Source organism: Hyposmocoma kahamanoa, unplaced genomic scaffold, assembly GCF_003589595.1.
Source record: "Hyposmocoma kahamanoa isolate Upper Pololo Valley unplaced genomic scaffold, ASM358959v1 210, whole genome shotgun sequence".
Classification (NCBI taxonomy): Eukaryota; Metazoa; Arthropoda; class Insecta; order Lepidoptera; family Cosmopterigidae; genus Hyposmocoma; species Hyposmocoma kahamanoa.
Genome location: NW_020653731.1, coordinates 2,629,653 through 2,641,774, shown reverse-complemented (window position 1 = coordinate 2,641,774; position 12,122 = coordinate 2,629,653). Strand labels below are relative to the sequence as shown.

Sequence of the window (12,122 nt, the reverse complement as noted above, 5' to 3'; positions counted from 1 at the left end):
CCAATAAAGTAATAAAATATAGTAAAGTAAAGATTTTATTAAATATTATTACAAATTCCCAGAATACAATCATTATTATTATACGAAATAAAGGAAATAACCTCATGCATTGACCTAAGGTCATGGAAATAAATTATTTTTTGTAATAGTAGAATAATCGCGATCTTAAATGGTAACTCAAAAAAAAATAACGGCAGCCATTATGCTGTCATTGTCACTTCTTGTCATCGAGTCGTGGCCACGGTAGATTCCGAATTTATTTTCATCCATCCTTCTGAGTTTATACAACATGAGTGCCAGAATCCAAGAATACCGGGACGCTTTAGATCGTGCCCTATACGACAAAAGCAAACCTTGGACTGTATATTTTGAAAAACTAGAAGCGCAAACCAACGTGAACAGAGTATACCTTTTCATCGGTAAGATAATTTTTTCACTACGTTTATTTATATCCTTAGCGGTATCTGAGTATCTTGACCGTTATTTTTTGTCGCAGGTTTGGTCGCATTCGTTGGTTTATATTTAGTTTTTGGGTTTGGTGCGGAATTGGTATGCAATACCATTGGATTCGTGTACCCAGCTTACATGTCCATGAAAGCGTTGGAATCCCCCCTGAAAGATGATGACACAAAGTGGTTGACGTATTGGGTAGTCTACGCCTGTTTCTCCATTGTGGAATACTTCTCAGACTTAATTGTTGGATGGTTCCCTCTATACTGGTTGATAAAGGTAAGTTTTACTAAGAGTTACGATTTTATTGCGGCCGAAGTTCACTTACGTTCCATAACCACAAATACCATGACTTCATCTTGTTATAAAAAAAGGACATAACTGGAGTGAAGTAGTTTGGTAATACAACTTTTTTAACAAACATGTAGAAGAATTTCAGGCTATGTATGCATACGATACACTCTCAATTGTAGCCTCACATTAAGGATTAAAATATTAATAGTCATAAAGGCCTGACTATTTTTAAAAGAAATAAGGTTGTTTTAGTCTTAGATTTAGATTAGAAATTTTTTTATATAAAAACCTTTACCGTGTTTGCGCACTGCATGCAATTCGTACTTGTTCCGAATCCGAAACCATACAAATTTGAAAACTCGGACCCACTTCAGATGTAGCTTGTGCACTAAGTCCTATTTGAATCCAAGAAAATACGAATATCAGTTGTACACCTAGAGATAAAATAATCCCTGTGACATTTCTCAGATTCGGAAATGATATGAATTAGATGTAGTGCACAAACAATGGTAAATGGTTTTAAATTTAAAATTTTATCATTATTCACTTGTTTTTGGTTTGGTTAATTGCATTAGCTTTGACATCAAATATGGATTATTGATAATACTTGTGTAACTCTGTTTGTTTGGATCGGATACTACTATTCACATTGCTTTTTAGGTATTTCCTATTGCACAGTGGAAATTGTTAATGATATATGAGCCCTATTGATGCCCAGAGCCTGATTTTGAAATTTGAGAATTTGAAAGGCTCGAGCGTATCAGGCCTTTTCAAATTAGATTATAAAAAAAATTCATTGGAAAGACTATTACATAATATTATTACTTGTGAAGGAAAATGGATTCTTCTTAATAATTGACAAACAAGACAATGATAGAACTGTGGGACAAGTCCAAAAAGAAACTTGTCCATTGACAATTGTTGATACCTGTTTGGTGGTTGAGTAGCAGAGTAATCAACCATAGCTGTTTTAAAATTATTACAGTTTTAAAAGATTCTTCACAAATCTTTTAAAACTGTAAAACATGACAGTGAGACTCGTATAAAACCTACCATATCTAGTTAACCAATTTTCAATGCAAATTCTACATTATAATGTCAGAGAGTGGAACAAACCATCTCCACATAACAAAGGTTACAAATTAAAGCTCATCTTGTTAGCTATCAGTTTTGCATCATTTACATTATTATCTCTTATGATAATTCCAGTGAAACAGTCAAATGTACGTTTCATATTATTTCTATTCCCGTCTACTTTACCGCAAAGGAATAAATGAGAAGTTTCATTCCAGTAGAATGGTAGAACTGTATATATATGTATATTATGGTTGTATATTTTTTGATTGAATAGACATTGTTTTCTTAGTTACAAAGGCCTCTTTGGCTCTTGCCATATGAATTAAGTTTAAGTGTAATGTTTTGCAATTTAAAACCTATTAAATAACATTTATATGTTAAATAATATTAAATATTAAATAGTATTAAATATTAAATAATAGTGATGGAACAATTGTAATTTTTTATTATGTAATTTAAAAAAACTAATTTCTTCAGCTTATTAACATAAATATTAATGTCCAAAGTCAATACTGATATCACCATCAAAGTTTGTTATTATCTTTCTATTTATGGAATATATCTGCATTTTATTCTCGTCACTATAACTTGACAAATGGAACAGTAAAAGTATATAACACCTAACATACACATACCAGACTGTTATCTAAGATTAAACCTTTCAGAATAATCTCCAACCATTATCAAGCGTGGTATTGCTTCTTTTATAGTTACATTGTTTTTTCTCTACTCTTTTACTTTTGAAACATATGTATTGTAATCTTTCTTGTCACATGATGGTTTTTGACAAGGGTGTTTATAATTAAAACATCACCTAACTATCATTTCTTAAAATATTGTTATGATCTCACATGACTGTGTCTATCTGCTAATGCCTGTTAACCTGTTTTATATGTGGAAGACTTGTTTTCTTATATCCTATACTTTACTTATTGTAACGGTTCACAGCGCCATGTTTCGGGGTTAATTGATTGGAGTAATCATTGCAATCTTCCGTAAATGATCATGATCAAAATAACTTTCGACTGTAATATAGTCCTGTGATTGTTATTACTAGTATTTTAAAAATAACACGGGATACTTATCCCTCAATGACATGTCTCCAACTTTGGTGGGTAGAGGATATATTCTTAAGGATATTTTTATTTTACCATGATATTCATCTATTATTTTGTTAAAAGTTTAGATACAAAGATTGAACAAACACAAAGAAAAATTCCATTGATCCGACTGAACACGAACCAGTGTCTGTTGCCTCAACGTGATCCAGTCGGATCAAAGGAATTTTTCCTTTTTTTTTTTATTTCTTCATTAATAATACTTAAGGATATTTTCGTACAAATGCCTATAGGGAGCAGTTGCAATTAACCAACACGGACAATCTCTGCACTATTTATACTTCAAAAATTTAACCTTAAAATTATTGTCGCTACATTATTAAAATGTAACTTATTATCATTGACTCATTATTTTTTAATGACTTCGTTAATTGACGCACTAGTGCTCTCGAATGGTAAACGGTAAATGGTTTGTTTTTTATCAGTATAGGTTTTTACAACATTATGTTACAACTACGAGTATATAGTTATATGTTTTGCACTCAGTTCAGGTAATCAATATTCAATTCCAGAACCTTTCTCATATACAAGTGTGTTCAGTAATGTGCAAAGGTTATTGATGTACTTTGTTTCGTTCTTTATGTTCCATTATTTTCTAATTCTAAATAAAATTACTGTAAATTTTTAAGAACTATATGTATAGCAATTACCAGTAGGACTGGTGTTTATATTTTTACAACACCTGCGTCCGCAAATTAAAGTGCGGGTTAGTGACAAAATCATTTTTTGAGTTTTAGAATACTGAAATGTTTAATAATATATCAGCTATGCATCGTTTGGGTAAGTTCCGATAAGTCGAACACTTTAACTAATTTTAACTGTTTTTAAAAGATAATTTTGTGCTCTATCTTATGCTGTTTAAAACGGATATTTGACCATTTGTCACTTAGCCGCGTGTTAATGAATAGACGGCAGAATAGTTACTAAAGTCACACAAGTTTCTGGGTTAACGAGTAATTAACTTCATGCAGTCGAGATCTTGGATAACGACTTCACGCATTAACTGCAAACATGTAGTCAATCTGTTAACAGCCTATGTCGTAACTTACTAAATTTGTAAATGAGCAGCATCATTTTTAAATGTGTTATTGAGCCTTATAACAATGCTACATTTGTTCAGTTACGTTTAACATTTTTCCTATTCTATTAACCCAATTCACAAAGTTTTCCTGATTTAACCGCATAGTTCAAGGAGTGTCGCGGGTGCCATGGACATACACATAGACAACCACAAATTACACCCAAACTCAGGAGAAAAATAAATGTAGCCTATCCAAATATTTCTCCCAGCCCGGGTATCGAACCTGGGACCTATGTGACATTCCGGCATTGTAACTGTTCGGCCACGGAGGCAGGTAATGGAGCGTTTAGGCGTGCAAAAGTAGTGACAAAGTTAGAGAACGGGATTCATTAAAGAAGATTGTTGAAACAGATTTATATAGCGAGTGTGAGGTCAAGTGGGCAATTTGGAAAGGGCTGACCATGGCGAACTTACCACGATCACATTAAGGACGTCATAAATAAAGGCCGGGCCAAAAATTCCTTTAACCCACTCGTTACGCTGCTGGTCGAAGCATATAAAGCAGATTAGTGTTGATGCGGCGGAAGGTGTGTGTGAAAATTGTAACAAATACACTAATCAAAAGTGTCTAGGGCTCAAGGCATTACTTAAAATTGTTTGATTATGAATCCAAAGATCGAACACACAGAAAAAATATTTTTCATCTTCCCGGTGGGACTATTTGCGATTATTTGATTACCCTGTTGAAATTAAAAAAAATTATCTATATATACATAGGAAATGCAACTACTTTTCCGGAATTAAATCGCGTATATTTGTTTTTTCAAATAAAACAACCTTTTCCGGTTCCTTTACTGGTCCCATGGTCACGGTTGACTGACCATGGGACCTGTAAAGGGGATGTAGTGCGGGGATGTTTTCCTTCACCGAAAAGCTCATGGTAAATTTAATATTAGGTTTCCTCTGGTTAAGAAGTGGTAGATTAGGGTATCGTCATATTATATATATCATAGTATATTGTCAATGCCGAATATATATGGTGCTATTGTTATCTACATACTTTGAAACACCTTCAGTAAGTGACCCAAGGGCCAGTTGCGTATACCGCTGTTACTCTAATTAAAACAGATCTAATCATGCCAATTATCATTAATTATCTTATGCAACTAGCATCCCAATTACTCTCAGTCTGCACGGATTGATTCTTAGTTTTAGTAATTCAAGGTCTATCGGCATTAGTTTTTCAATTATGATAATAAATGTATAGGGTTGTTAACTTAGGGCGTTCCCATTATGTCGTGACGAGTCGTGCAGTTTAAAGTGTTGTGGCTTGTATATTTAAATGAAGTCGTTCGCACATATAGTGCAACATGATTAACTGTCGTTCATGACTTTTTTGATGCTACGACACCAGACTGTCGAGACAATGTGAATAGCTAGAACGACAGTCGTCAGACGATAAATAAAACGTCACGATTAAAATGTGACGACAGATAATCGTAGCTTCAAACGATTCTGTCGTGCAAACGATTAGGCGGCTGCCGTGAAACGAGAAATTGTCGTCATGATTTAGTAGGAACAGCTAGACACGATAGTCGTTCAACGTTAAAATAAAAGTCTACGACACAGTCACGACATTTACTCGTGATATGGGAACATACTAAACGCGACAGTCGTCCAACGATAAATAAAACGTTACGACATAATGGGAACGCGCTTTTAATTGTGTTAGACACGACAGAAAGTGATTCTTACATACGTACGTGATAATGCAAGTGGTAAAAATTAAAAATGGCAATTCAGTTACACGATTTGGCTTGTTGATAACATACATACACAGTCGATAATGCCTATTCATATTTATAACTACTAACTCTGGGCTACGCGAACCAATTTTATCTTGCCAATTGCCAATCATGCTTATACGCTTTTTTTTTTACCTAAGCCACAAGGATGTTTGCGACGTTCTTGGCAAACCTCTACGTATCAACTGTGTTGTTCCATACGGTTTTCTGATGTCAGATGAAGCTTCGAGATTTTTGAGCCTTATCGATCTTAATTCCTTATTGTGGTCAAAATAAATATTTCCTTTGACGTCAAGACGCATTATATCGGTTACGTTGTGCAATAATTACGTTGTTAATTCTCTAAGATTTATAAATTACGACGAAAATGTTTTCGGCTTAATTATAAGATGAAGAAGGTACATAATTCTGAAATATTTATGTTGTGAGATCTTTGATAATTTTGAACCACGTCGATGTTGTTTACGACTACCTCGTACTCGACTTGGCCAAAATATGTATTTCTCTGAACGATATGTCGAAAAAAATCCTTGTCGTTCTCGAACTATTTTCGAACCACGTCGCTCTTTTCTCTTTTTTTTGACATAGTCTAAATGAATCTTTTCCCTGAATGATTCGCCGTAGAAAATCGATTTCATTCTGCAAGCATTATGTTGTAGTTTTCCATGACTCACAAACACACCTGAAATTGAAGTTTAATGGAATAACACTTGAACAAATAGGAATCAACGTGGTTAAAACCTTTAACATTAACAATTGTCAACCATATTGTGTACACATAAGAACTATTATAGTGTACTTTATGATGTCGTATTATGAATATGGGGAGTTCATGATAAGAATTGATGGAAAGTATTATTCATTTAAAGGCTATGAGGGGTCAGTCGGTAATGTTATTTTATAAGTAGTACAAACTCTTGCAACGATGACACAAACATTGATGTCAAAGTCAATAGTAGTCGAATTTTTGAAGAGGTGAAATGCTGGTCTGCCACACAGAGTTTCCGGGTTCGATTCCTGGGCCGGGAGAAATGTTTGTATGACCTATATTTATTTCTCATGTGTTTGGGTTTAAAGTGTGGTTGTCTACGTGTGTGTCCATGGCACCCGCGATACAGGTGTCCCTAGTGCGAGGTATGGTGTGCGTTATTATTATTGAAAATTAAAATATTTTTTTTCTTAACCGTGTATATTTGTTTTTTATCAGATTAAAAAAAAGAGGTTCTTACCTCGACTGTATTGTTTTTATGTGTATGTTATGCGATGACTCCCTAATTTCTGAACTGATTTCGGTGATTTTTTTTTATTGTTGAAAAGGGGTACCTTAGTAGTGAGTGGTCACACTGAAATTTGAAGAAAATATATCACTTTTAAGGCTCAATTTACATTGTGGCGGAACGGAGTGGGAGCGAATTTTTGTAACATAGCTTAATAAACTTTATGATTAACCGTGTAACGTACATCTCTCGAATGGTACAACGTAACGAAAGCTCGCGCATTCCGCGGAAGATTTAGGCTCGTTTCTAGTTTGTACGTTACACAATGAACTATAAAGTTCATTATGCTATGTTACGAAAATTCGCCTCAACTCCGTTCCGCAGGAATGTAAATTGAGCCTAAGGGTGGCAAATTCAATTTATTGAATTTCACCCACTTTCCGTTAGTCGATTTTAATAACACTTGACACATACATGTAAATGTAATTCCAATGAAAGTAAAATGTTATTTATGGTGGCCTAGAGCTGGTCTGAGTCTGATAACAGAAATGGCAGATTGATGAGAGAAGCTTCTAAACAGTACACAGCGGCTACCTTGTGTTTAGGCTCATATTATTCGTTTTGACGAGGACTTACACATCATGCGTTTGAGTTATCATTGAAGAGACCACGGTGACGAACAAAGCGTATGCGGAGCTAACTTTTGATATCGATTTTTTTAAGAAAAAAATTATAATTATTCAAAACAAACCAATGTTTCGGGCCCTTTAAAGGCCCTGACTGACTGAGGACTGAGATGGTAAAACCACGAATCAGTTATTTTTAATATTGACTACCACCACCCTACCACCTTATTTTGCACAGACTCTAACAATAGTTTAAAAGTTACTAGTTTTAGAATAGAATGCAATGCAACACCAAAACACTTAGATACAAAAAAAAATATTAATAACACTTAGACAAGCAAAACAAAAATAAAAAGAATTAATAAACAAAATAAAAAATACAAAACATAAAGGAAACAACATAAAACAAATCAAAACAGACGAAAAGCAAACAAAACTAAATATAATTACTACAAATGTTGTGCTGTCATTTGTGCGGTTGTGGCGTACGCAAAAGGACTTCCATTCAGTTTATGCCACAGCCATCAGCCCTGATATATTATTTTTAATTTAGTAAAGAACATGTAACAATCGCGGAAACCTAAGAGGTCAGAAATAAATTGCGATCCTTTAGGTCGCATTCAAATTAGCCGGTGTTAGACGCGCTGCAACAACGCTGCAGCCGCGTGGCGGTCGCGCTGCAACCGCGCGGTGGCTGCGTGACCGTCGCGCTGCTGGAGTGCGACCAAATTTTTAGTGATGTTTTATCTTTCGACTCAGTTACTTACACTTATTTTGTGAAAACTGAAGAAAAAATAATAAAAAGAATACCAGAACGTATTAGAATCCGTTCGCGACCTTTATTTTGTCAAAATAATTAACATAAACACTACAAGATTCGGCAATATGACGACAAAAAATTCGATAATTAAGTACATTAGAATGGATAGAACCATGTTTATTGAATTACTTCAACTCTTAGAAAGCCATATTCAACAACAAGAAACTATCTTCGGAAACACTATTTGTGCAGAAGAACGACTTATAATTAGAATAAATTTTCTTATACCTTTTTTTCCACTCGATTAGGATAACTGGCGGAGCTGATATCCCATATTGCGGGTTGTTGTTTTGCATTCTCTATAAATTCTTCAACTCAATTTTCGTCCATCGTAGTTAATTTGAAAAATGAACATGTACACCTCACTAACCGTGACTGCAGCGCGACTGTCGCGCGGTCGCGGTCGCCGCACGGTTGCAGCGTTTCTAGAAATTGTATGAAAAGTGACAATCGCGCGGCTGCAGCGCGACTAACAGCAGCTAATTTGAACGCGCCGTTATAGTTTTCATAATAGTGTACAGTGATGCTACTGATTTATGATATCCTGTCTTTTATGGTTTTTTCAATTATTAACCAATCAAAATCAATCAAACAAGGTTACGTCAATTTCGCTCACGCTCTCCGATTGGTTCGTATATATTACGATAAATTGACGATTGCAATGGAGACGAAATTACACAGAATGCGACCGATCCTTTGTATCTCTTTTACGACAACGGGAGAATTCGTTTTTGTTTACAGGAAACCGAAAACAGCCAATCAGTTCTTTATTGTTTATTTATATCAACACGCACAGGTATTGCCTGATGATGAGGAAAAAATATTTTTTTGGTCGTCATTTTAAAACGAAAGGATAATTCCAGTAGAAAGTAATGGCGTCTCTGTTAATAGTCGATACAGCCTCAAATGGCTTCGGTTGATTCCGCATAATAGTGAAAGTGTTGAATCAAACACTTTGCAAAAAATATATAGTAAAATTTAAGAAATACACTCATTGACTTACAAATAAATGGACGACGGGTCTAATACAAAAACCGCGAAAAAAATGTCCCAAGTCAACCTATTTAAACGTAGTGACATGTAAAGGAATATGAAAAAGCTAAAACGTTGAATTTAAATTGTAATGTCATCGCAGTACTGTCTAATTTTGCTTGCTTCGCTGTCAGTCGAACAAACGAAGACTAAAGCGTGAATGACGCTCTGTATACGATTTCAACGCCCTATAAGTTCGGACACTTTATCGCGGACCCGACGTCCATAATTGTAAGTCGATGTATACACTGATTACTATACGGTGTGAACACACGATTCTTAAAAATTTTCACGATAGAAATTAAACACAAATTTACCTCGATATTTTACAAGAAAACCTCTTTATTCAAGGGGTACTTTACATATAACAGTGATTTTGTTAATATCAACTGAACTAAATAGAACACGTTATAGTATACTATATATATTTTTCAAACGGCTTTAATTTCGTTTGTAAAGAAATAAATTCTGAAATAAAGCCAGTGTCCTGCCGCTCTTCCCAAGCAAAATGAACCGTATTAGTACCGTATAAGTAAAATTTTCATTCGACCCGAAGTAGTGTCGGCTCTTAACATTTATAACCCTGATAGAATAGTATCGTCATTTATGCTGAGGCAGAGCCTTTTTACTGCACACTTACAAAACTACCGCCTCTAGTCATTTCTCCATTTTTTTGTTAGTTCCTTCTGTTATTTCTTGTATAAGTCGTTTAACTCTTAATTTGCGAAAGTTAATTTTATAGTTCTGGCATTAGTTTATTTAAATTTTTGCTTATTACAAAAGTTTAAGTACGCATTTGACCTAAATCTCACTTGATGGAAAGTGACGATAAGGTCGACAATGGAATATGCAAACCTAAATAACGCCTACTCGCTCACGTCTTGAAAATGCCATATTTTAGCGTTCAGAGTATGTCTTCCAAGCGTGTCAATTTGTCTATTGTAGTCGGTTTTAGGTCCTTGACACTTCATAAGACAGACCGTAGGTTCCCAAACTGTTTGACTTACTTAGGCAAGATAAAAAAATTTCAACGCTCACCGCCTCAAAAAATAATTGAAAACACGTATTTTTTATGTTAACTTAACACAAATTCAGTTTATGCAAATAATTCAGGTAATTTTTTAAATGCTTTAGCACCCCCTGGACAGTGTCAACGCCCCCCAATTGCTTCTGAGACCCCTGCCCCCCAAGGTCTCTTCAACGCGCACTGGGGGGATAATAAGTGAAATACTTTAGTTACCAATTTCATTAAAATCAAATTTCAGTGTAACAAACATTTAAATAAAAAGATGAAAATTACTACCAGAAATCTATTTCAAAACCCAATATTACTATTTCCATAACATTAAATAATACATCCTCAAATACCTTAAAACTTAAATCTTCGACTTAGAGCAACCCTACTCTTTTAACCTATTTCTAAAAAAAGTAGGTTTAGCTTTTACTAACTTATATTGTTTGCGATTAAACTGTACTTAATTGCAATATAGTTAGTGTATTAGTGTGTAGTAACCTACAGCAAACGTACCGATTTATTGAAATGTAATATAAAATAATCCGACGTTCCTTTTAAAAGGCTTAATTATGTAAAAACCTTACCCTGTGCGTATTATATAGAGGGCGTCCTACGACTCTGGGACACCGAGGAAGTTGTTTTAATATTGTAAATAAGATATTTTGCCTGGAGACATCATTTTATATTTATAAGCTTAGAGTATACAATCCTACGGTATAGAGCGCGCGCAAAGAAGTGGGAACAATAGGCACAAGTGAGAACAAAATGACGTTCCCGCCACGAGCGCTCGCAGTCGTTGTCAAGTGCTATCAGTGTGCGTTCCCCAAAAGATTTTTTGCTATTTACGGATTAAAATGGTCAAATGTGCAGTTGAATCTTGCAAAAACGATACTAGAAAACAGACAAAATTGAAATCCAGTATCACATTTCATCGGTAAGTCGATTAAAATACTTATTTTATTAAAACAAATTACGAAGCACGGGGGTGAAGGAGGCGGGAGAGGCGAGCACGCATAGGTACGCCCGCGCACCGCACTCCCCACTCGAGATTGTAGTGATGTGACGCGACCAATGCTGCAGTCGATAATTTATATTTTTATCTCTTTCTTTGAAATGATATTATGAATTTGAAAAATAGTGACAAAACAGTTGACTAGTTTAAACGTTGTAAAACTTTTTTTATGTAAATACGGCTGTTTTTTTATTATCTATTACTTCAAAATAATTTACATGTGTGTGCGTTGTAATTTTTACGATATATCCACTTTTTAATATTTTTAATGCGCTTATTATTTATTATAGCGTAAAAGTAAATTATGAATTGTTACTATATAACGTCTAAATTACTTAATTGATTTTGAAAAATTTTGGTAGGTGAAGAATGAAGTAAATAAAAAATAAATAAAATAAATTTTCAAGTTTTCTTATATTTCAGCTTTCCAAAGGACCGAAATTTGATGAACAAGTGGATTGTCGCTTTAAAACGAACAAGTTTTAAGCCAAACATATGGAATAAAGTTTGTTCAGTACACTTTCATGATTCCAATATCTATGAAACGAAAAAAGGACTACGCAAATTAATAAGTACGGCTGTCCCATCCCTTTTTCTTGGTCAATCAACACCTGCTGATAATAATTCGACGGAAG

The 12,122-nt window shown here is 34.4% G+C and overlaps 1 protein-coding gene across 3 annotated transcripts in view; it reads left to right on the top strand.

The window, feature by feature from the left end:
* The first annotated feature begins 230 nt into the window (after nt 1-230).
* LOC113227326 (receptor expression-enhancing protein 5) overlaps nt 231-12,122 on the top strand; it is a 29,435-nt gene continuing 17,543 nt past the window's right edge. For all 3 annotated transcript variants that reach the window (XM_026460220.1, XM_026460219.1, XM_026460218.1), the window contains exons 1-2: nt 231-419; nt 497-729. In XM_026460220.1, the coding sequence (XP_026316005.1) occupies nt 290-419; nt 497-729 (363 nt within the window). In that variant the 5' untranslated portion in view covers nt 231-289. The remainder of the gene's footprint in view (nt 420-496; nt 730-12,122) is intronic.